General features: G+C 36.6%; 1 protein-coding gene across 2 annotated transcripts in view; it reads left to right on the top strand.

The window, feature by feature from the left end:
- Window positions 1–26,345, top strand: part of USP12 (ubiquitin specific peptidase 12) — an 87,888-nt gene that overhangs the window by 28,149 nt on the left and 33,394 nt on the right. The window contains exons 1-2 of one of the 2 annotated variants that reach the window (XM_038573407.1): window positions 16,361–16,585; window positions 19,521–19,601. In XM_038573407.1, coding sequence (XP_038429335.1) covers window positions 16,376–16,585; window positions 19,521–19,601 — 291 coding nt within the window. In that variant the 5' untranslated portion in view covers window positions 16,361–16,375. Of the gene's footprint in view, window positions 1–16,360; window positions 16,586–19,520; window positions 19,602–26,345 lie in introns of those variants that run through there. The other variant, XM_038573408.1, reaches the window with a different exon arrangement.

The raw sequence follows: 26,345 nt of genomic DNA on the forward strand, positions 1-26,345 counted from the left end.
CAGATTTTTGAGTAGATTGAAGATTGGCATATTCGCCTTCCACCTACACAGTAACTATCTGAAACAGTGCACTTACAGAAAGTTCTGTCCTGTACTGGAATTTTCCATCATGTTGCTCAGGTTTGGTAAAACGACCGCTTAGAGAAACCCCAGTGACTAATGCTTTAATCATACCTTTACATAGTGCTTTAATGCTACAGAGAAGTTTCTCATTCGTTGATTTCTACCACAGCCCCACGAGGGACGGAGAGTAGATGTTTTCCTGTATCATGAAGCGAGGAAACTAAGATGGACAAAGTGACTTGCTAAGGTCATAGGGTTTGTAAAATGATGACAGAACCTGCTCTCAGACTCTTGATTCACTGTTCATTTCACTACTTCTGTAACAGTTTTACTCTTGCTCGGCTCTTGTCCTGTGACACCTGAAGTGTCTCTCTTACCAGTTCCCATCTTTCTTCTTTATGACATGACCCAATCTCAAGTTCTGACATTAATGATGTTGATTTCTTACTGCATTCTGGAATCTGTATTCTAGTTGTGTTTAAAATATATAAATCTGTGTTTATTTTAAAAGATAAATTTTACTGCAGTTTTTGAGAAGTACCACGTGTAAACATTGGGTATCATTCAACCTTTTATTATTTCAGCAGCTGGACAACTCTTATTTCATACCCTGCCAACCTGATCTTTTCTCAGAGACATAGATCCCTTCCAGATTTTTCTCATATCCTTGTTTGGCACTGTTGTGGTTTGACAAATCAAAGCAGTGGAATTTAAGTATTGTTTACCTCAAGAATTAACTTACCTTTTTGGGCTTGCAATATTAAATAAGCAACACTTGGCCTTGTCTGAACCCTATAGTTGTGTTTTTCACCTAAGAAATTTTGATTTCAATGAATGATGTACTCTCCAGAAAAAGAACAATGGGGAAATGTATTTAGCTCTTGTCACGGGAGCCCAGTGTAATACTCTTGTGACTCAGTCATATGTTTTGTTTGTTTTTAAATTTTTATTTAATTCATGAGAGACACACACAGAGAGAGTGGAGACATAGGCAGAGGGAAAATCAGACTCCCTGAGGGAGCCTGGGGGGAATCCTGATGCACAGGACTCAATCCCAGGACCCTGGGGTCACGACCTGAGCCAAAGACAGATGCTCAACCACTGAGCCACCCAGGTGTTCTCAATCACGTATTTTAAAAAATTGTGGTAAAATATATATAATGTAAAATTTGTCATTTTACCTAATTTTAAGGGTACACTTCAGTGACATTTGTTACATTTACCACATTGTGTAATCATTATCATTGTCTAATTCCAAAACTTTTTCATTACCCCAAACAGAAACCCCACCATTCCTCCCTCTGTCCAAATCTTGCTATCCTGTACTCTACTTTCTGTATTCTATGAATTTACCTACTGTAGGTATTTCATATAAGTGGAAACATAAAATATTTATCGTTTTGTGTCTGGCTTCTTTCACTTAGCATGTTTTTATGATTCATTATTTATTGCATGAATCAGTACTTCATGTTTTTAAATGGCTGAATAATATTCCATTGTATTATTCTATGTCTTATTTATTTATCCCTTGATGGGCATTTGGAGTTGTTTCCACCTTCTGGCTATTATGAATAGTGCTGCTGTGAACATTGACATATATGTCTGTCTGACTTCCTGGTTTCAGATCTTTTGGATATATACCTAGGACTGAAACTATTGAGCCATATGGTTATCCCATATTTAACTTTTTGAGGAACCACCATATCTCTACATTCTCATCATGAGGATGTTATTTTTTAATTTTTTAATTTTTATTTTTACTGTCTTGATTCTAGCCATCCTAATGGGTGTTGAAGTGGTACCTCGTGATTTTGATTTGGGTTTGCCTAAAGAATAATGATATTAAGCATCTTTTCATGTACTTACCTGCTAGCTGGGTTGTCTTTCTGTTTTTTGCTTTTTTTTTTTTTTTTTAAGAGAGAGGGGGAGGGGGCAGCCCCAGTGGCTCAGTGGTTTAAGTGCCACCTTCAGTCCAGGGCCTGATCCTAGAGACCCAGGATCAAGTCCCACATCAGGCTCCCTGCATGGAGCCTGCTTCTCCCTCTGCCTGAGTCTCTGCCTCTCTCTCTCTCTCTCTCTCTCTCTGTGTGTGTGTCTCTCATGAATAAATAAATAAAATCTTTAAAAAAAAAAAAGGGGGGGTGGGACAAAAGGAGAGAAAATCTTTTTTTTTTTTTTTTTTAAAGATTTATACATTTTAGAGAGAGAAAGAGAGTGCATGTGTGAACACGAGCAAGAGGCAGGGGCAGGGGGGAGAGAAAGAGAATTTTAAGCAGACTCCATACCTGGTGCAAGCCCAATGCGGAGCTCCATATCATGACCCCTAGATCATGACTTGAGCTGAAATCAAGAGTTGGATGCTTAACCAACTGAGCCACCTAGGCACCCCTGGTTGTCTTTTTTTTTTTTTTTTTTCCTTGAGCTGTGGAAGTTCTTTATATATTCTGGGCATTAATCCCACTTGGTCATGGTCAAGAAACCTTTTAATATATTGCTGAATTTGGCTTGCTAGTGTTTTGTGGGGAGTATTTTTGTATCTCTATTCATAAGGAATATTGGTCTGTAGTTTTCTTATAGTGTCTTAGTCTGGCTTCAGTGGTAGGGTAATGCTGGCCTCATAAAATGAGTTAGGATGTGTTTTCTCCTCTTCAGTTTTTTGGAAGAGTTTAAGAAAGATTTGTGTCAATTCTTTAAGTGTTTGGTAAGAATTCATCAGTAGAGACATCTGGAACTGGACTTTCCTTTGTTGAGAGGTTTTTAGTTCCTGACTCAATCTCCTTACTTGTTTTCAATCTTCAGATTTTCAACTTTTTTCTTAAGTCAGTTGGTAATTTGTTTTTAGTAATTTGTTTCATCTGGATTTTCCAATTTGTTGGCATATAGGTGTTTATAATATTCTTTTATAATCTTTTGTATTTCTGTCAAATTGGTAGTAATCTCTTTTCTAATTTTATTAAATCTTTTCTCTTTTTTCTTCATTAGTCTAGCTAAAGGTTTGTCAAATGTGATGATCTTAACAATCAGCTTTTGGTTTTGTTGATTAATAAGTCCTGTTTCCTTGTTGAACTTCTGTCTGGTTGTTTTACCTGTTATTGAAAGATGGTATTTAATTATCCAACTATTGTACAATTGATCGCTTTCCCTTAGATTTTGTCAGTTTTTAAAATTTCTTTTTTTAATTGAAGTATGATTGGCCTATAACATATAGGTGTATAGTATAATGATATTCATTGTGAAGCTGTCATCACAATAAGTCTAGTTACTATCTGCTTTAATAAAGAATTGCAAAAAAAATTTTGAGTGTGGTAAGAACTTTCAAGTTCTGTTCTCAGCAGCTTTTATTTATTTATTTATTTTTATTTATTTATTTATTTATTTTTCAGCAGCTTTTAAATATGCAATGGAATATTTTAAATTATAGTCATCATGATTTATACACCCTCATGACTTACTTTATAATTGGAAATTTGTACCTTTTGATCCTCTTCACCCATTTTACTCATTCCCCCTCTTCCCTCTGGCAGTCACCAGTCTATTATCTGTGTCTATGAGTTTTGTTTCTTTGTTTTGTTTTTTGGGGGGTTCTGCACAAAAGTGAAATCATATGGTATTGCCTTTCTCTGTTTGATTTATTTTGCATGGCATAATAATCCCAAGGTCCATCCATGGTGTTGCAAATGACAAGATTTCATTCTTTTTTTATGGCTGAGTAGTATTCGTGTGTGTGTGTGTGTGTGTGTGTGTGTGTCACATCTTTATCCATCAGTGGACATTTAGATTGTTTCCATATCTGTGCTATTATAAATAATGCCACCATGAACATTGAGGTACACACATCTTTTCAAATTATGAAAAGATGTTTCCATTTTCTTTGGATATATACCCAGAAGTAGAATTACTGAATCATATGGCAGTTCTATTTTTAATTTTTTTTAAGATCCTCTGTACTATATATGATGATGTTGAGGTACATTCCATCTATACCCACTTTTCTTTTTTTAAAAGATTTATTTATTCATTCATTCATTCAGAGAGAGCGAAGAGAGAGGCAGAGACACAGGCAGAGGGAGAAGCAGGCTCCCTGCAGGAAGCCTGATATGGGACTCGATTCTGGGTCTCCAGGAACGCCACTGGGGCTGCCCTATACCCACTTTGATGAGAGTTTCTATCATACATGGATGGTGAATTTTGTCAGATGCCTTTTCTGCATCTGTGGAGATACGATGTTTATTCTTCATTTTGTTAATGTGGATTATTATGTTGATTGATTTCTGGATATTGAGCCATTCTTGCGCCTCTGGAGTGAATGTCATTTGATCATAGTGTACAATCAGTTCAGTATGTTTTGAATTCCATTCACGAATTCTTTGCTGAGGATTTTTGCATCCATGTTCATCAGAGATGTTGACCTGTAATGTTTTTGTGTTGTTCTTACTTGGTTTTGATATCATGGTAATGCTGGCTTTGTGAAGTGGGTTTGGAAGTTTGGGAAGAATTTGAAAAGGATTGATATTTTCTTGTTTGGTAGAATTCACCAGTGAAGTCCATCTGATCCTGGACTTTTGCTTGTTGGGAGGATTTTGGTTATTCAATCTCCTTACCAGTAATCATCTCTTCAGACTTTCTATTTCTTCAGGTTCTATCTTAGAAGATTGCATGTTTCTGGGAATTTATCCATTTCTTCTAGATTATCCAATTTGTTGGCATGTAATTGTTCATAACAGTCACTTAGATCTTTTGTATTTGTTTGGTATCATTTGTAACTTCTCTTTCATTTCGAATTTTGTTCATTTGAGCCCTGTCTCTGTTCTTAATGAGTCTAGCTAAAGCATTGTCAATTTCTCTTATCTTTTCAAGGAGAAAAGACTCTTTGTTTCATTGATCTTTCTGTTTTTTGTCTCTATTTTATTTCTGCTGTGATCTGTATTTCCTTCTTTCTACTAACTTTGGCCTTAGTTCTTCCTTTTATAGTTACTTTAGGCGTAAAGTTAGATTGCTTATTTGAGGTTTTTCTTATTTCTTGAACTAGACCTGTATTGTTGTAATCTTCCCTCTTAGAAATGCTTTTGCTCCATCCCATATATTTTGGTGTGATGTATTGCCATTTTAATTTGTTTCAAGATATTTTTTGATTTCTCCTTTGATTTCTTCATTAACCTGTTGGTTGTTCAGGAACGTATTGTTGGTCTCCACGTATTTGTGATATTTAGTTTTGTTTTCTTAAAATTGCTTTCTAGACATACTGTTTTGGTTGGAAAAAAAGATATGTTTTCCGTTTTCTTATATTAATTATTAAGACTTGTGGGCTAACATCTGTTTTGGAGAGTGTTCCATGAATACTTGAGAAAAATGTCTATTGTGCTTTCGAATGGAATGTTCTGTATACGTTTACTGAGTTCATCTAATCTAAAGTGTTGTTTAAGGCTATTATTTCTTTATTGATCTTTTTTTTGGTCTAGGTTATCTTTCTATTGATGTAAGTGGGATATTAAAGTCCTTTACTATTGTATTACTGTCATTTTCTCCCTTTAGATCTGTTAATATTTGCTTTATATATTTAGATACTCCTGTGTGGGGTGCATAAATATTTACAAATGTATCTTCTTGTTGAATTAATTTCTTTATTATTATCTAATGTCCATCTTTGTCTTTTATTACAGTCTTCGTATTAAAGTCTATTTTTGTCTGTACTCCACGTATCTTTTGGTTTTCATTTGTATGGTATATCTGTTTTCATCCCCTTCACTTTCATTGTATGTGTCTTAACATCTAAAGTGACTTTCTTTGGGCTGCATATACATAGGTCTTGTTTTTTGTGTTTTTTTTATTAGTTCTTTCAGTCACTATCTTGATTGAGAATTTAGGTCACCTACATTTAAAGTAATTACTGATAGGTATGGACTTACTGCCATTTTGTAAATTTTTTTGGGTGCTTTGTACTTCCTCTCTTTCCTTCTACTTTTCTTGTTGTCTTCCCTTGTTTTGATGACCTTCTATAGTGTTATGCTTAGATTACTTTCCTATTACCTTTTGTGTATCTAATGTAGGTTTTTATTTTACTTTTTTACATGAGGCTCACTTGTAATGGCCCATATATAAAATAGTCTGTTTTAAAGGTAATGGGAAGTTAATTCTAAAACTCTGCAGTTTTACTCCTTCTCCCCTATGTTTTATGTTTTTAATGTCACATTTTACATCTTTTTATTTTGTGTATCATTTAATTATTGAAATTTTATTTAATTTTACTACTTTTGTCTTTTAACCTTATACTGTCTTTGTAAGTGCTTATAGTATTACTTTTACCGTGTATTTACTTTTAACAGTAAGATTTTTACTTTCCTATGTTTTCTTGTTACTCTTTAGTGCCTTCCTCCTCACCCCCCCATCTTGAAGAAGTCCCTTTAATATTTCTTGTAAGGTTAATTTAGTAGTGATAAATTCCCTTAGCTATTGCTTGTTTGAAAAACTCTTTTCTCTTCTTGAGTTCTGAATGATGATAACCTTACTGGATAGAGTTCTTAGCTGGAAGTTTTTTCCTTTTAGCACTTTGAGTATATAATGCCACTCCCTTCTGGCCTACAAATAAATCTCCCTTATATGGTTTAGGTGTTTTTCAGTCTGATTCTTTTGCCCTGTGTCCTAGAGTGAATGAGTCTGCACACAAGTCCTGTCTCTAAGAGCAGAATCTTTGTTTCCTACAGCCCTTTGTGTCTCCTGGATGTAAGCCCTATTGGTTTTCCAAGCCAGATGTCCTGAGGTTTGTCTCTCTGGTGCAAGTTCCAAGGGTTCAAGTGCTTGAAGGATCGCTCCATATTTGTGAGATCCCTCTCAACTTCTGATTATTGGTCATTGCATCAGGAGTAGGGGTTTTGGTAAGATAGTGTCTCTGCCTTTCTTTCCTTGTTGATGTGGCCTTTCTATCCTTTGTTACGGAGGAAATGTTCAGCTAGTTTTCAGCACTCTCCCACACCCCTTGGAATTGTTGGATATTTTAGCTGTAGAGTTGTCTTGTCCATGGAAGGAGGTGAGTTCGGGATTCTCCTGTGCAGTCATCTTCAACTGCCTCAATTTTGTCAATTGTTGATTGGTGCATATTATGTTTGTAATTGTTACATTGTCCTGATGGATTAAATCTTCTATTAGTATATAATGTTCTTTGTCTCATATCTTCCCCTCCTCCAGCTTTACTGAGATTGATATATGACATATGCAAGTTTAAGGTGGTGATTTGATACACGTATGTATTGCAAAATGATTATCACCTGAAGGTTAACACCTCCATCTCCTCACATAATTTCTGTGTTTGTGTGTTTGTGGTGATAACATTTAAGCTCTACTTAATTAGATCTTTCAAGTATATAATATAGTACTTTTGTAAGTTTTTTTTTTTGGGTATATTTCACAATGTTACATTAGTTTTAGATGTACATGTAGCTTATTTTTAAATTTTTAAAAACAGATTTTGCCTATTTATTTGAGAGACAGTGCAGGTACAAGCAGGAGGGGGGGGCACAGGGAAAGGGAGAAGCAGACTCCCCGACAAGCAGGGAACCCGGAGTGGCACTTGACCCCAGGACCCCAGGTTCATGACCTGAGCCGAAGACAGACACCCAAACAACTGAACCTTCCAGACGCCCCCCCCCCACATAACTTTTTTTGACTTAAAAATCTATCTTGTTTGATAATGATAGCTTCCTTCCCCCAGCCCTCTTTTAGTTACTATTTGCTTAGAATATATTTTTACATTCTTTTACTTTCAGTCTCTTCGTGTCTGCTTATCTAAAATGAATCTGTTGTAGACATCCTATAGTTAGATCATATTTTTATCTGTTCTGCCATCTCTACTAGATAAGAGAGCTAAAGCCATTTACATTGAAAAGTAATTATTGATAAGGAAGGACTTCTGCATTTAGGTATTTGTTTTCTGTGTGTTTGTTTTGTTTTGTTGTTTAATTCCTCCATTAGTGCCTTTTTGGTATTTACTTGCTTCTAATGTACCATTTTGATTCCCTTATTTTCTTTAAGTTTTTTTGAATATTACAATTAGCATCTTAAATTTATAACAACCTAGTTGGAATACGAACTCAGTTTCCATAGCACACAAACATTCTGTGCCTGTACCTTCCTATCCCTCCACCTTTATTTTTATTTATTTTTTAAAAAGATCATATTTATTTATTCATGAGAGACACAGAGAGAAAGGCAGAGACATAGGCAGAGGGAGAAGCTGGCTCCCTGTGGGGAGCCCGATGCGGGACTTGATCTCAGGTTCCCTGGATCACAACCCAAGCTGAGAGAAGACATTCAACCACTGAGCCACCCAGTCGTCCCTCCCTCCACCTATACGTTGTGTACCTATTAATACAGATCTATATTTATTTAATGTGTTTGTGTTTTCAGAAGAAAAAGGGAGTTAAAAAGCAAAAGTACAGTAATACTGGCTATTGTATTTACCTGTTCTTTATTTCTTTACATGGCTTGGAGTGATTGCCTAGTATTTTTTTCATCTTAGCCTGAAGGATTCCTTTTAGTATTAGAGGTCAGGCTACTAGTAATGAATGAATCCCACAAAGCCTGTCATGGAATGTCCTAATTCTTCATTCCTTAAAGACAGTCTGCAGTTACAGAATTGTTCGACACTTTTTCTTTTTCAGCACTTTAAACCTATCGTCCCTCTCTCTTCTGGCATCTATGATTTCTGATGGCAAAGAAGCTCTTAATCTTTACTGTGGATTCCTGTGATGAGTTATTTCTGTCTTGCTGATTTCAAGATTTTTCTATCTTTGTCCCTTGCCAGTTTGATTATATTGTGTGGATCTTTTTTGAGATTTTCCAGCTTGAAATTTGTTGAATTCCTTGGATATGTAGATTCAAGTCTTTCATCAAATTTGGGAAGTTTGAGGCCATTATTTCTTAAGATTTTGTTCCCCTGCTTGCTCCTTTTATCCTCCTCCTTTGGGAATTCTCCTGATACATATTTTGTATGTTTGATGGTGTTCCATTGGTCCCTCAGTTCATTTTTCTGTTTTTTCATTGTGCTCTTCAGCCTGGATAATTTTAGTTTCCTTATATTCAAGTTTGCTGATTACTTGTCCTGCCTGCTCAAATCTGCCATTGGATCCCTCTAGTGAATTTCTTTCATCAGCTGTTATACTTAATTCCAGATGTTCTATTTGGTTTCATTTTTATTATAATCTCTTTATTGGCATTGCCTATTTATTCATACAGCATTCTCGGTATCCTTTAGTTCTTTGAACATATTTAAGACTATTGATTTAACGCCTTAGTAATTCTGATGTCTAGCATTCTTCAGGGATAGTTTTTGTCAAGTTCTTTTTCTCCCCCCAGAATGCTGTGGTTTTCTGTTTCTTTGTATGTTTTGTAACTTACTGTTGAGAACTGGACCATTTGAATATTACAGTGTGGTGACTCTGGGAATCAGATTTTCCTTTTCTCAGTGATTGCTGTTGAGGATTGCAGTCATCTGTTTGTGTGGTGACTTTTCCAAAATAACTTTGCAAACTGTGTATTCTTTGTTGTGTGTGGTTACTGCTGTTTCTTTTACGTTATCTGTGGTCAGCTTGTGAGCTGACAGAGATTTACTTAAATGTCTAGGTCTCCCCTGCTACCACCCAAAAAACCCAGAAAGGGAAGTTCATGTACCCCTAGAGGGTGGAAACAAATGCAGGTGTCTGTGCTGTTTCCCCAGGCTACCCCCAGTGTGACAACATATACAACCCCAATGTTAGGAGGGCAAGGTCTCCATGGCCTACCCTGACACCAGCCAGTGCTCCAGGCACATGGGCCTTGTGCCTACCTGTGCTGTGGGGTAAAGGGACAGGAGCTGGTAGCTGGATTGGGCACTTTGCTCTCTTACCTGGGTTGGGCAGCCTCTGTCTTCGTCAGCCCTCCCGTGGTTGGTCTAAGTTTTCTGAAATAGTTGATTCTGATGGTTTTTCCAGCTTAATGGTTTCATTGGAGGCACTGACCCCTAGCTCAGTTTTCTGCGACATCACCCCACCCATGGTTATGTTTTGGACATGACTGCACATGGTGCCAGCTGCAGTCAGTTCCTTTTTGTGTTTGACAAAACTATTTCAGTTTCATATTCTTACTTTTTATTAGGGTGAACAGGAATACAGTTTGCCTTTGGAATCTGGAGAGTATGAACTCTGTTGTTGTAGTAATAGAGTAACTTAGAAAGTACTTTTGATTTCGCTTCAACTTAATAATACCTTGTATCTATATAGTGATTTTCTTCACAGGAATGGGAGAGACTCTATAGTATATAGTAGAAGGAGCTTAAGACAATGACACATTTCTTGTTATTTGTTCACCAGAGTAGGTGAATCTCTGCAGAGATGCTGCAAAAACCAAATCTGAAGCTTTTTTTGTTTGTAGGTAAGGTGCTAGTAAGGGAGTTCCAAAATAGTTATGTTTTAAATGTGTAACTGTCCATGAGAGTGTTTTATAAATTTCTTAGTAAATTTTTTGGTATTGATATGGGTGGGATTTGTCAAATTCTGTGGACTCACTCAAATTAAGTATGTCATCATGCTACGTTTGGTTATATTTCAGAATTTTCTTTTTGATGTTATTGTTAAACTAAATGTGAAGGCTTGGCAGAGTAATTCTTTCTAAGCCTAGTATCAACACTATTACTTTTTGACAGAGTTGAATTAATGAGAGTTTTCAGTAACTCATTGTCTCGTGAACATTTACAGATTAAAAACGTGGGGGTTTTTTGTTGTTGTTGGCACCAAGTTAGTGTTCTTACTTTCTCATTCCTTGACTGATTAAAAGATTTGAAAGTGAATCTGAATCTTTTATTCTCTGCATGTAAATATTCTCTACAAATAACACATTTGGCTGTGAATTATATAACTAAACTTTTCACTGAAGGTATTAGATTAAATCATACAAAGATCATACCTTTTAACATGTCTAACAGGAACATTGAGGTTCTAACAGGTATGTAAACTGGAGGTTAAAATTATATGTCTAATGTTTTTGGTTTGGTCATTTATCATTGAATTGTAATAATGATTGAGATATGTAACTTGGTTAGTTTCTGTTTCTTACATGATATGTTTGTGTATGTAATACTGTTAGATGAAAAGGATTAATTAAGTGTAGTTCTGAGTAAATTTAAATTTGCAATTATTTGGCCAGTGATTAATCGTAGAATTGAATTTTCCCTAATTGCTTACATGGGGAATTTTACGTGTGTAACATTTTACATATGTGCTTCTATGGTAGTAGCTGAAGAAGAAAGTAAGCTACTTTAATTTCTTCTGAAAAGAATTATGTTCTCGAAAACTTTGAAAACTTGCCAGAAGCCTTCCCTATTGGGTTGAAGATTTTTGCGGTGGTATGGAGGATGGAGGGGAGATGGGATGTACATATGAACATGTACACATACACCATTGGAAAATAAGTTTATATGGTTTCTCTATCTCCGTGGAACTTACACAAATGGCTATCAGAAGCCCTGTGATGGTAACAGAGGCCAGGGCCTTTCAGGAATGTGATTGATTTCCAGAGGTTGATAATTGGTTATATAGTAGTTCAGAGATAGGAAGGCGTTTTGAGTTCTCCATTCATGTTGGAGACCGTACCTCCTTCTTTATATTATTTGTACCATATGCTGTCTTACCAAGGGTGGCTTTGCTTTGTGCTGATCTCGGATTCTCAGACAGCACTTGCAGCCCTTTGTAATATGCTTTGATGGTGCTGTGCTACTATTAAGTCTGGTTCAACCATAAGAATCCTTTGTACTTTATGTGGAGCACATTTTAACTTTGATGGCCGAATTAAAACCAGAGGTTACTTAGCAGTCCTAGACCAAGATTCTTAGAATGACTGTATATCAGTGCGGAACCTCCAAATACTTTCTTAGTTACTTTGACAATTTCAGTCTTTTGGGGGTGTTGATCTGAAGGTGGGAGTAAGAAGGGGTAAAAGAACTATTTGTTTAGTGCCTACTCTGCCAGACATTGTTCTAAATCTTCTATACAGTTTTTAGAAACAGGCCATAAGGATATTGCCTGCCTTATTTTGCAGATTTGGAAATTGGAGCATGAAGGGGTGAAATATTTTGTTCTAAGTTCACACTTTGATTGTGACTCTATGTTGTTGCTATCTTAGAATTACAGTGTTTTAAATTTGGGATAGACCAGATAAGTCTGGTCTCTCTTACAGTGCTGATGAGAAAAGCAAGGTGGAGTGATTTTGGAAGATGACACTGTGGTTAACTCCTATTAGAACCAGAACAGGAACACAGGCTTCCTAATTACAGTCCATTACTCTGTCCACTGTGTAGCCCACAGTTGGAGTGGTTAAGGGCTCTCATTTTACCAGCATGTAAAGCTATAATGAAATAGCTCTGAAGAAAAATTCAAGACTGCTTTTTTAGTTGCATCTGTTTATGAAGGCTTTCCCAAATTCCTCAGCTCTCATAGTTGTTCCTGTCCTAATATCCTATAGTATGTGCAATATACTAGCATAGTTTGACATTTACTTTCTCCTCTGTAACTTTCAATTTATTTATAATAGTTTTCTACGTGTATGTCATCATGAAAAACCAATTTTTACTTCCCAATTGGATTATGACTTTGCAATTTTGTTTTACCCCTTTAAATCTTTGGTAGCATTGTATATATCAAAACTTTTTTGATTTAAACTTACAATGAAAATAGATTTTGCAGTTAGACCTAATACACACATACTTAATTATTGGAACGAAAGTTTTGCAAACTGTTGTTTACTTGTAAGGAGACATACCATGATCTTTTCTGTTTTACTTAAAAAGCAAATGGTTAAATCCACCACATTAATCTCACTATCCACTAAGTGGGTATTACAATTTGGCAGTCATGTTCTATAACTTTTTGTGCAGGGTTAGGTAGAAGGTAGGTATTCAGAATGTTGGTGAATTTCACCTTTTATAAAGGACTACTGCTTTGAGATGATTTTTATGATGCCTGTAGGAATGATTTTTTATACACATTTTTGTTGTCTCTGATGCAGTTTCAGGGACATGCTGTCTGCCAGGAGAGCAGGTGTGGGCTTCCAGCCTTCCTGTTCTTCATTCTCTTGTTTAAGATTCATGCTTCTTGTATTTTCTGTACTTTGAATTCATCCTTTCACTGCTCAGATACCCTTCGTCTCTCTTGTGTTCATATCCTCACATGGGCTCTTCCTGTTCCTCCAGAACTTTCTTAGTTTCCCAAGGTCACTTGATTGTCTCCTTTTCGGGAAGCCTTTCCTGCCTGTTTTGGCAGTTCTCCTTTGGGTACTGACCTGGTGTGACCCTTCAGTGTTACACTTGGAATGGTAAACACTGGATTGTAGATATGATTTGAAATATGAGAGTGGGGAAAAATGTATTTTATCATATTTGTTTTAAACAAGTCTGGGAACTAATAGTTCACTACAGTTGTCTAGTATAAAAAGACATTCTTGATAAGTATATTTTCTAGGTAGTAGATATTCATCCTTTTACAATTTACCATGTTTTATTCTTGCTCAAATGTATTGCGTTGTCTGTCTTCCTCATAAAGGCAGAATGGAGGGCTGTCAGGCATGGCTTCCATGATTGACCATATAAAATGATTTAATCAGAAGCAGCCTTCCCCTGGGTTATTTTCTTTTTTTCCTGTTTGCAGATGGTATCTTCAAAATGATAGATCAAAGGCATCCTTATAGTTTCAGGTTACTCTTCTTTCACTTGGATGGTTATTTTTTTGTCATGAAAAAGAAAGTTGCTGTACTTTCTAAGAATTCATAGTAGGTAGGTTTAAGGAGGCACTTCATGGCTTGCAAATTCTTGGATTGGATGAGTGTTTCTGAGGATGTGATAATATGTCCTTTTATTCAGAATTTAATGTTTGACCTTTAATAGATTATCCACCTGTTTTTCCTTAATGTCTTAATGAGATCACAAGAACCAATAGATTCACACATTACTAGACATGTGGGGATGGGAAGTACTATAGATTTTGAGGTCTTACATCCGAGATAACCGAGGTCCAGAGAGAGATGCATTTTGCCTCAAGTTGTTACACCTAGTTAGTGGCAAGGCCAGGACCAGACTTACGTCTGTAGCTTTGCTAGGTCAGTGCCATAATAGTGTACCGTGGTCTCACTACAGCAGCTCCACAACTGACTCATTCTTCCATGAAATATTTTCCGTAAAACATTTCCTATTTTTAATAAAATGTCAGTTTGAATTACTAGCATTATATTGACTAAAAAATACTACCTAGGGGTGCCTGGGTGGCTCAGTCAGTTAAGCGTCCAACTCTTGATCTGAGCTCAGGTCTTGATCTCAGGGTTGTATATACTTATTAAGTATTACCCACTATGAATCTTGTTTCTTAGGCACAGCCATTGAGTTTTTTCTTTTTTCTGACTCAATTAATTTATCTTACTAAGACTCTTTTTTGAGAGGTAGTGCAGCGATTTCCTGTATAGCCCTGCCCCTACGTGTGCATAAATAGCTTCCCTTATTATCAGCATCCCCCACCAGACTGGTATATTTGTCGTAACTGATGAACTACCTTGAAACATCATGATCACCTAAAGTCCATAGTTTGTGTTATTGTTTACTGTCGGTATACATTCTGAACAATCATTTTAGTATTTTAGAGAATATTGTCACTGCCCTAAAAATCCTCTGTGCTTTGCTCTTTCATCCCTACTTCTTCCCAGCTTCTAATTTTTGTTACTGCCTTCCATAGTTATCATTGAGTTTTTAGTTTCAATTATTATAATGTTTATATTTAGAAGTTTGATTTGGTTCTTTTTAAAAATCTGCTTAGGCTTTAGAGTCTTCTCTTTGTTCTTATGATCAAGCAATTGTTGTTTCTTGGCACATTTGTTTTTTGTTGTTGTTGTTAAAAGATTTTATTTATTTATTCATGAGAGACGCAGAGAGAGAGAGGCAAAGACACAGGCAGAGGGAGAAGCAGGCTCCATGTAGGGAGCCCGATGTGGGACTCGATCCCGGGACTCCAGGATCACACCCTGGGCCGAAGGCAGGTGCTAAACCGCTGAGCCATCCAGGGATTCCAGCACATTTGTTTTATATTGTGTCTTAAATAATTCTGATATTTAATATCTTGAGAGTCCAATTCTACTGTCGTCTTCTGCTGGCTTTTATTCATAGTGCTTTATTTTCCTATTGTTTTGTGTGTGTGTGTGTATATGAGTTTTGATTGTGAACTCAAATCTGTTGGAGTTTTATTTGTGGGAATTTTTGGTGGGGTGGATTAATTTCAACTTCCAGAGCTAGTTTGTAATTCTGCTAGTTGTGGGGTAAAGAGGGCACCATCAACTCAGGGTCTCTTTGAATTACATTATCTGCTTGGGCGGTTTTGTTTAGGATGATACAGCTTGCGTGGATTTGGGTTATAGTTTTTCATGAGGGTCAACTTGGGGTTATGAATTTTTGGAAGCTATCCTCCATCCTCAGTGCCAAGGACATGTCAGGCATGTTTCCTTGCTGCCTCCTCTGTGGTACAGGATTATTTCTTGCTCACCCTGACATGAAGATCCAGGTCTTTTTTCAAGCTCAGGTCTTCTGTTGGCCTTCCTTTCGTCTTGTTTTCGTTCCCTGCACTCCATTTCATTCAGCTGCCAGAAAAGAGTGTAAAGGTCACTCATGTTGACAAATACCCTCAGTGTGAAATGAAACCTCTTTGGCATTGCCATATCTCCCAGTGTGCTCCCATCATTTTGGTTTTTGTTTTCTGCAGATTCCTCATTTTCTCACTAGCTCCATCAATTACTATTTTTTTAATATTAAAATTCATCCATCTTGTTTTCATCAAGAGAGTCATGAATACCTAATTGCTTCTTTAAGATGAATTCTCTAGTAATAGATACTGAGTCTAAATAATCTTTTGTGTAAGTTATAAAAATAGAGACAGAACAATTAAAAAAGAGTGTCTTCTTCCTTCTCCCTGTGTCACATACTCCTACAACACAGTTGAATTCTGATACCTATCAAAGCTTTGGAGCAGAAATTCTTACCTGAGCATGCCACCATTTCTTTCCTTTATCCTGGTAAAAAAATCACTGATTTAATAACCCCTGTTAATTGTAGTAGGATCATATTTCTCAAGTGTAGAGATGGAGAATTGTTCAGAGCCATTACTATCGGATATTGGGGTCAATTTAAATTTGAAGAGTGCTTGGTTGTCCCTTATTTGACATGATAGAGTTTGTCAGCCTTCAACCAAATCTTCAAGGGATGACATTGAGAACTCTTGTAAAGATACTAAAAATTATACAGCCAACTTTTGGCTTGATGGCTGTTTTTCCCCAGCTATATCTAACTCTAGCGTTGAAAACCAGTCATCAGAAACTGAATTCCGTAGTTGCTCTTTGCCTTTGTAGTTCGCATTCAGCCAGAAGTAGAGATGCACTTCGATTGTTTCTGCTGAAAATCTTGAATTCATGCCATAGGAAATATCCTCCTGCACATTCACAGAGTCTGCTATACAGCATCATTATCATGGTAAGGTATATGTTACTATGCTGTACTTTAATTTAGAATGGTCCTAAAGTAAATTCCATTCTCTCTTTGTACTTTCTGTTTGGAGCTGCTATCCTTACTCCATCTATTGCTATAATCTCTCCCTGTTGAATTGTGTTTTGGGCATTAATTGTTTGATTTGGACTTCCATGGAGTTTTGTGTTATATAGTAAATGTCCTCAGAAATATTGGTGAAAGTGATTGGTAATGTTAAAATGTTGAATTAGAAGAGACTTCAAAAATTACCGAGTCTTAATTTTCTAAACATACGTAACTGTGAAAACCTTAATTTAGGCAAAGGATTACTTGAAAACCCAACACATAAACTTGGAGCTTGGGTTTTTGAAAATCAGTGAGGAGATTGACCCTTTTATTTTGCAAATGAAGCTTCTTAAATCAGAAGGGTTAAATGAATAGGGTTTGTGGCAGTTTCCATTTTATCACACTTCAGAGTGAAGTCTTCCCACACCTCTGATTGGATTGTGGTTTCGCTTTATTGTTAGCCTTTTGGGGAGTACAGTGACTTGACTGTACTGGGCCGCTTGGTGGAATTGCCCAGAGTGAGGAGATCAGTTTTTTTGGTGATGGCTATCTCATTTCTCCTTCAGACTTTTGAGAAGGGAACCAACATTCATGGGACACCTGTTTAGCTTATGTAACAGGCAGTGCCAGATGCTTTTACAGAGGTTTAAATTCCATTCATTCCATTCATTTGTACCTATCCTATGGAGTATTTGGTGATATTTTCCTTTTACAGTTAGGAAACTGAGGTGCAGAGAAGCTAATAATTTGATCCATAGTCAAATTACCTTGAGGATGCAGGGCAGCTAGAGGATCTAAGCAGTGCATGAAAGTATATGATGTATAGGGGGCTAATTGGGTCCTCTGGGATGGACAGAATACATGGTCTGTGGTATGTTTGGTATTATACTAGAGAGAGAATATTCACATGTTACTCTGTTCATCCTAAAAGCCAGAAATACTTTCCTGAGTTATGTGTATTGGAATCTTACTGTTCCACATAAATAGATGTAATAAGGTTGTATTTTCTTTCTCTTCCTCCTCCCCCATTCCCTCCCTCATCCTCTTCCCTGTTGTGGGGAAGGGGTAATACTTATTTGAATAAACTAATATCTGTTTGAATCCTTATAGTAGGTGGTAAACATTGGAGTTCATTGATACCTTTCAATGTATGGGAGAAAATTTTGTGACATGATAACTTGAGGTGGCAGGGATGGGAAGTGGGGCTTGCCATGTTCCCACCAAGACAGATTTCTCCAGTAGATCTTGAAGTCACTCTAATAATTGAATTTGATGTTGGTATAAAACGGCGGAAGGCCAAATTAGGTATAAATATTAGCAGTTATATCAAGGTTTTGTAAAAAACCTAAAATAAGTCTGAAATTAAAAATAAAGGCAGTATCATGTTTATATACACATGCTGGATGGCTGGAGGACATTAGAGGAAATATCTTGTTTTGGTAGAATTGGGCCACCAATCCACCAGGTCCCTTTAATCAGTACTTATAATCAGGAAATTGAGGATATGTTGTCTAACAAAGGTTGGGCTTCCCAAGTCCAGGAGTGGAGCTCAGTCAGGAAACAACAGGAGTGGGCTGAGCACGGAGGTGGTATGAACCTCATGTCGGTGACTTGGAGAGGCATAGTGTGCGTGTTGTCTTGTGTATAACTCTGCAGAGTGGTTTTGAGGTATGTTGTGAGTAATACCATATCAGTTTTATGTATCTGGTGATATGTTTTCTTGGGAATTTTCAAGTAAACACATCTAGAATTCTCATGTTTTCAGAGTTGTGTCATTTTCCTTTCTAGCTGTGTTTAGAGACCATTTAGTGTCATGTGCCAGTGCATGGGGGCACCCCACCCTCACGCCTGCCCCCAGCCTTCACTTTATTTTCAAACCTCAGTGCAGAGAGTTGAGTCAATTGTATTCCCGAGACCAGGACACACGATTTGTTTTCTGGGCAAGGCCCTTCTTTCGTTCGGCTTCATTTTAGTTTTTTCCTTTTTTGTCCTTCACTCGCAGTTTCATGTCCCAGGCCTCTTTCAGCATGCACTCAAGTATGCTTAATGTACATTCTTCAGCCCATTTGCCGTGTGCTTTTTTTTTTAACATATGTGGTTAATCTCATTTTTTTCTTTTTTTTTTAACATGTTTTTGAGAAGTAGTCATGCTTTTGTATGTAAATTTAATTCCATTATGCTGACTCTGCATAGTATGTTGTTGTGTATAAAACACAGACTCTCTAGATGGTTGTCAGCCATGCAGTCGTCAGTGCTACCTCACACAACATTCTTGGCACGTTGGGTTCCATATGGGGATTTTTCAGGCATATACCTCCAGAGAATTGTTTGGTCACTGAATATCTACATTCTTGGTTTCAGCTCTCCTGTTACAGTACATGATGCAGCAGCAGTTTTAATCCATTACCTAGGAAAAAAGTAACACATTATAGATATAATTTCTCCATCCATGCTTTGGTTTCCTGAGGAAATTCTTGTGAACTAGTTTTTAGTCATATTATTAAAATCCTTTGTTCTTGGGCAGCCCAAGTGGCCCAGTGGTTTAGCGCCGCCTTCAGCCCCGGGGTGTGATCCTGGAGACCTGGATCGGGATCGAGTCCCATGTCAGGCTCCCTGCATGGAGCCTGCTTCTCCCTCTGCCTGTGTGTCTGTCTGTCTGTCTCTCTCTCTCTCTCATGAATAAATAAAATCTTAAAAAAAAAATCCTTTGTTCTTCACTGTCATCCTTTTTTTTTTTTCTTTCAGTAATGTTAGGGAGTTAGAGGAAACAGTTTTTTAAAGGATGTCTCTATAATGCCTATGTAACTGAAAATTTTATGGAAACACTACAAATACTAAAATTTGTTTTTTTTTTATTTTTTATTTTATTTTATAGGGCGCCAATGCCTCGGCATTAGAGAAAGAGATTGGTCCAGAACAGTTTCCAGTCAATGAGCACTATTTTGGATTAGTCAATGTAAGTATCAATTGGTATTTAGCCTTCACCAGTATCACTGGAAAGAGTTTTTAAGAGTATTGTGTATTTGTATCAGTAGACTTAATGTCAAGAAACTTGTTTTGAAATTCTCTTTTCAATGGAAGGGAAACAAAGTTGCCTGAGGTCTTAAGAGCTTTAGAACAGTTTCTGACCTGACAGCCTGATTTTTCCTATTTTGTGTTAGAATTTTTCATAGCCAAAATTTTGTATGGCTTGTACCAAATGATCTCCTAAATCTTTGAGAATTCTGTAAATGTCTAAATGTAAGTGATCCGAATGTACAAGTATAATAAATAAACTTTTATAAATGCCTTTATGTGTCTGTATTTATCCACTTCTGGCATTGTTCAACTAGTATAGATATATGAGTGCAAAATTTAGGAAAAAGATACATCCCCAGTCCTTGTGGAGGTAGTTCTAGTAATTATACATCATTTAAACTTTGAAAGAACTTTCTTTAGAATTTTTAACTCTTTTCTGAATCATTGGTGCACACCATAGATCTATGTTGTACTGTGCTGTTAGGTAGATCCATGGTGAGGGTTTTAAACCACATATAGAGAGGTGATAATACAGGTGACTAAGTTCCATTGAACACACCAGTGTGTTACTTGCGACGTATGAGATTGTGACGTATGAGATGGATTTCTTGTGCGATTTGAGGAAAGTGGTTTAAGTGATATGGGTGTTTCCCCTTGCCCTGGAAGTCAGCTTGGGAGTATGAAGCTTGTAACAGAATCCACAGTGCCCCTCCTCAGAGGAGGCTGCATTCCTCTGCTGGCTATTTTTCCTGGAATCTACCCCTACATTCTAAATAAAGTGGCTATGCTGCTATTAAAAACAGTCTCCTAACTTCCTGTTATGGTAGGTAAGAAACTCTCTCCTACCACCATCCCTGCCCATTCTCCCGGTATGGAATTAACCATTGCTTTATTTTTCCATGTCCTTGGCAGCAGGCTTTAGTAATAGTTTCACCTCCTCCCCCACCACCCTCCAAAAGCAGTGGCGGGAGCATCTCCTCTGGGACTGTTACTTGGTGCCAGAAGTGGGGGAAGAGGGTAGGCTTCTTCAGTTTCAGTCTTGGGGTGGCTTGGTTCAGAGTTTTGTTGAGCCCTCTGTTCTCTGTTCCATGCCTTGATGCTGTCCTCAAGGGCTCTTGAATCACACTCTCCCTTGCAGGTGCAGCTTCTGGGAAACTAAACCTGTGGTTGAAAGAAAGGTTACATATCTAGGTGTCTAAATGACCCTTTTAAAGGCTTGACAGCCATACCTGTGTTTTTTAGGTGTACTCCTCTACCCCTACCCCCCATTTTTTTTGCCTTTTAATTTTTGCTTAATTTATTCTTTCACTATCATTGGTGTTTTGTGGGGAGAAGGGGAGTTAATTGAATATCTTTAATTTCCCTTGCTTAACATGATCTGACCTCTACCTCAGATATTTAAAATGTTTATACTTACGTACCCAGTTGTCTAGTGATCAGAAGCCTTGTGTAACTTCTGGCAGTGGCCAAACCCCAGCTGCTTCACTCTCATAAACTACTTCCCTGTGACTCCCACCCTTACTTTGGTTCATGCTCTAAAGCTAATGTGTGTCTTGAATTGTAGGAAGGGTGTGCTCGTTGATAGTGTCTCAGAAGAGTCCATTTTCTTCAGCACTGGAGTATTTTATATATTGAAGGTTGTTGTTTGACCTTCAGAACAACTAAAACAACATGCTAGAGAAAATCTTATTATAAAATGAGTTCTAAAAGTCTATTTTTTCCTGCTGTTACGTTATTTTTTTTCCTCTGATATATCACTTTCAGGATACCAGTGCCAATTGTGTTAAAAAAAAAAAAAAGATTTCTAAGAAGGTTTTATTTTTATTACTCCCCATGGATCAATCCAAATTAATAGGGTAGTATTTGTGCTTCTCCCTGAAGCTGACTGAGATTTAGTAAAACCCAAGAGAAGCGGGAGGGAGTGAAGTTAATAAGAGACCATTAGAGGAAGCTTTGTCTTTATCCCTTCCAGAGACTCATTTGGTAGGTAGAAATGTAGTTTCTGATCTCTGTGCCTAGTTATTATGATGAAGAATTGAGATCTCTAAGGTAGCCAGGGCTCCAGATATGATAGATTGATGAACAACTGAATTATATTGAGAAATTAATTGGTGGTCAGAGTGTACATGCAGCTGAGCATAGTATAGTGATTAACTTTTTCTGTGATTTAGACTTTCAGGCTACCTTGTAGCTGGTTTCTGTACTGTTAACCTTTTTCTATAGGTCTTATTTTTCAGCTCTTAAAATATCATCACTCTCTCTCTTTGTTTCCCTTCACCTTTCTTCCTTTTTAAAAAAATTTATGGAGTTATCACACTATTTATAGGAGTCTCTTAAAAAGTGAAGGGTGGAGCTTTGAGGGTACTAAGTACCCTCAATTCAGAGATGAACATTTTAACATTTTTTCCCCCTCTCTGTACCTGTCAGGTAATGATTATTGAAACAACACTGGAATGTAACTGCTTAAGAAGCTCTATGGTTTACCTTTTCCAGCATTGGATTTTGTTAAGTGAGGCACAGATGTATTTTCTTCTTATCAGTCTGTTCTTAGCTAAGTGTGCATTTCCAAAGTTCATTTTAATTGCTTTTAACAAAAAGCTTACACTTAGGAGAGTTCCTATTAGACCTGCCTGTCTGGACCCTTTTTGTGACTGGAATGTGGCATAGTCATTCACTATCACTTGCCTTTGGGAAATAATACATGTATTTGGGCAGTTAGAAAATCAGCCTTTTTTTTTTTTTTTTTTTTTTAAATGGACAGAAGAAGACCACAGTTTGATTAACAAGCAGAAAATTCAGCATAGAGGTTACTCTCAACATTGTTAATACAAGCTATTTTCCATTATTTTTAGTTGTAGCTATCTTTTTCTTAGAATATTTTCACAAATGATAGTTTTTATGGCCGTTCACTCTCAATGGTTCTCATGTCTGTCACTGTACTTTGAGTAATACAGAATGCAAGTTTTCTATTGGTTTAACTCTTGTGAATGCTTTAATATTTCTAATGTTATTGAAAAGCAAAGAGGAGAAATACTAGTGTGGTTTGGGGTTCAACAGCTGTCTCAAGTAGGTAAGGGAGCCTTTTGGAAGCTTTCTCTTGCAGCAGAATATCCTACTTAAATGTCAGCTCTTTATAGGGTCAGCTAAATTCTTTGAAAATGAATTGGTTTAATCTGATGAACCAGGTTGCCCTTTTCCCCTTATATCTTGTAGCTAGTGAGTACTTATTTTAGTAAAGTTGAGAGAAAAGGAGTGATTTCAGTTAGTTTCTCTTTCCTACCTTTTGTGCAGCCTGCATTTTTTTAATGGCCTTTCCCCTTTGTTTTATTATATGGTTCTGTATAGTTTTCTAATATAGTAGGTGCCAACAGATATGTGGCCTCAATAAATCTATTTTTGAGGCTACACTGTGGAATGTGCTTTTTCCTAAAATCTGTTATAAAATAACAGTTGTGTTTCTAGACCATCTTTCAAAAGGCTTTTAAACCTGAATTGCTAGTAGTCTCATTGGGTAGAATTCTGGATTCAGGGAATAGGAGCTATTATGAAGGAGAGAGAGACAAATAAAAACAAAACTTTCTCTCCATTTGTGGGTTATAAAGTTGATTATATGTCTCTTGGTTCTGTTTTCATTTGTGTTGATTCATTCTCATTTAGTTTCTCTCCACCTGATGGCCATAGGCTGCTTGAGGGTTGTATTATCAGCGATCCCAGAGAATGTTCATATTAGACCTTACAAAAGAAGTCTGTCCCAAGTACTCTGCTGAGGTTGGATCAAGTGCTCCGACCTTGTGGCAGGGTCTATAAAAGGTTCTGTGATTGACAAGCCTATAGAATTTATGTAGAGAACTCACTTTCTATAAGGAATGATGGGACTGTGGAGTATATGAAGTATATGGAAGGGCACTTTTAGATTAGGTCCACTTGGTTGTAGTGAGAATGGTGGGTAGGGGAATGTGGGGTATAGTGTTAAAAAACAGGGCCACTAAACATACTGTGGTAGGGGAAGAAGAGGGTCTTCCCTTAGAAGGGAATGTCCACAGGACAGGCATCATCATTATCAGCATAGCAGACAGTGGAGCGTTTAAACATTTTACAACATCTTTTGAAGGCAATACTGTTAACATAATGTTGGTAAACACTTGTAGTCTCCAAATGATGTATGTAGGATGAACAAATTAGAGTATGGGGAGAAATACAGAGTTGTTATTGTTTATTTTTAACTAAAAATGAGAGATAAGCCTTAGAAATTCTTTTTTAAAAAGATTTATTTACTCATTTTATAGAGAGAAAGCACGAGCAGTGGGTTGGGGGGACAGAGGGAGACGGAGGGAATCTCAAGCAGACTCCCTGCTGAGTGTACGGCCCTATCCATCCCCTGGGATCTCCATCCGGAGATTATGATCAGAGTCAAAATCAAGAGTCAGACGCTCAACCCACTGAGCCATCCAGATGCCCCAGCCTTCCTAATTCTTAATAAATGTGTGATACTGGTATCCATACTCTGTGTGAAGTGGTCTTATGGTACTTCAAGTTCTGTAGCACCAGAGTTGACAGTATAACCAGCTCTTACTCATTTATGCGGTTGCAAACTATTATCATTTCAATGTAGATTTATAAATTATATGATTTAATTTCAGTTCATCTAACTTTTCTAAATGGACAGATGACTTAAAAAGATGGTTTCAAAAATAATAATGCAGTGATAAAGTCCTGGGAACTGTTGTTAGTGCTTCATATGGATTATTTAATTCTTTACAAAATTTTAGAAGGTGGGCACTGTATTATAAACCCCATTTACAGATGAGGAAGCAGATGAATGAACAGAGTGGTTTAGTAATTTCTCAAGCCCGGATACGGAACCAGACTTGAACCTAGACAGTCGGTTTCAGAGCCTGTGCACTTAGTTTCTCTGGTACTCTAGTTGCTTCTCAGACTATCAATCCGAGTATTAAAAATCTATAACCCCAGTTTACCAGAAGGCCTACTCATCTTCATTGCTCTCAAATATGAATAATTTTTAGTAAAAATAAAATCAATCTAAGTAAGATAAAAATTTTAAGTATTTACTTTGTCTTCATGACATTTGTTTTACAGTTGACTGTTGAACAACATGGGTTTGAGCTGCCCAGGTCTATCTATATGCATTTTGGGTAGGGTTATAAATACAGTATAGTATTATATATATTTTTTCTCATGATTTAATAGCATTTTCTTTAGCCTACTTTATTATAAGAATACAGTATATAATACATATAAGATACAAAATATGAGTTGATTGTTATTAATAAGGCTTCTGGTCAACAGTAGTCTTAGTAAAGTTTTTGGGAAATTGAAAGTTACATGCTGACTTTTGACTTTGTGAGGAGTCAGCTCCCCCAACTCCCACATTGTTTAAAGGCTAACTGGATCTAGTGTATATTTTTATGTATATAAATTTTACATTTTATAAAAGTATACTTTATGTAATGTAGCACATTAGGGATGTGTGCTCAAAAATGATCTTAGTGATGAGGATATAATAAATATTTGTGGAGGAGGCATTTATTTTAAAACTAGGAAAAAATGGTGTTACAGAAAGCAGCACAGGTCATTGTGTTCAATAGGCAACTGAAAAATCAATGGTCAGACCTTGAGGGTAGCAGCTTTTTAAAATTTATTTCTCCTGATTTTAAACCTGGTTATACCTTTGATCTTCAGAAAAGCTGAGAAGATACAGGGTAGACTTCAACCCTAAAGCAATGTCTTTTTTAGAAATTGAACATTTGTAAACAAGAATGTGGGGGAAATCATTCCAGATAATCTTTTGCATGAAAGCGACACACAAGAAAGATATATTTTTAGGTTTTAGGAATTTGAAAGTAAATTACTATCAGAGAAGCTGAAGAGAAAAGTTTCAGAGTTATGAATAAGATTGAAAGTGATTGCTTATTCTGGAGAAGTTGTAGTAGTTTCAATCTTTAATTTTTCTTTAATGGGATTGATGAAGATAAGTGCAGGATCAGAGAAGACCTCAAAGAATTAATTACAATTTTACCTGTTGTTTTATATTCAGAAGATGAGCGAGAGGCTACCTTCCAGCATTCTGTACAATGTAATAGACTCCCTGTTTCCTTAGCTTATCCCACTTGTTTCTTTTTTTATAAGTTGGTCAAGCTTTATTATAAATTTTTCTAATGTCCTGTGAGATGCTATCTTTAGTTTTTACCTACTCTGTGTAAGTCATTAGAGTCCCTATTGCTTATTCTCCAAAAAAAAATGTCCAAATTATGGAGATTGAGTCTTCTCTTTAATTGACAGAGGCATAGTCAGTCATTAGTGTCATTAGACTGTGATACAAATACTAGTATTTTTTAGACTAATATTGAGTAATTGATAGATTAATTTTTGTAATATTGTAGGTTCTACTGCAGGTGTACCTTAGCCCCTGGATAGGCTTTATTAAAGTATCCATAGTTATATTTATCTATAGTATCAGTGGATCATCTGCTTATCATCTGCTTTTTTTTTTTAGCATTTCTCTGGAAAGTCTTTAAAGCATCTGTTTTTATGAACCACTTCTTGGCTCTGGCCAGCAATATGAATGTAAAAATCAGGTATCCTCGCTGGGCCTCATGTTCTATTCCTTTTTATAGTATTGTTTAACTCATTTCTCTTTCCTTGAATATCTTGTAAATTGGTA

This window comes from Canis lupus, chromosome 25 (assembly GCF_011100685.1).
Source record: "Canis lupus familiaris isolate Mischka breed German Shepherd chromosome 25, alternate assembly UU_Cfam_GSD_1.0, whole genome shotgun sequence".
In the NCBI taxonomy this organism is placed as follows: Eukaryota; Metazoa; Chordata; class Mammalia; order Carnivora; family Canidae; genus Canis; species Canis lupus.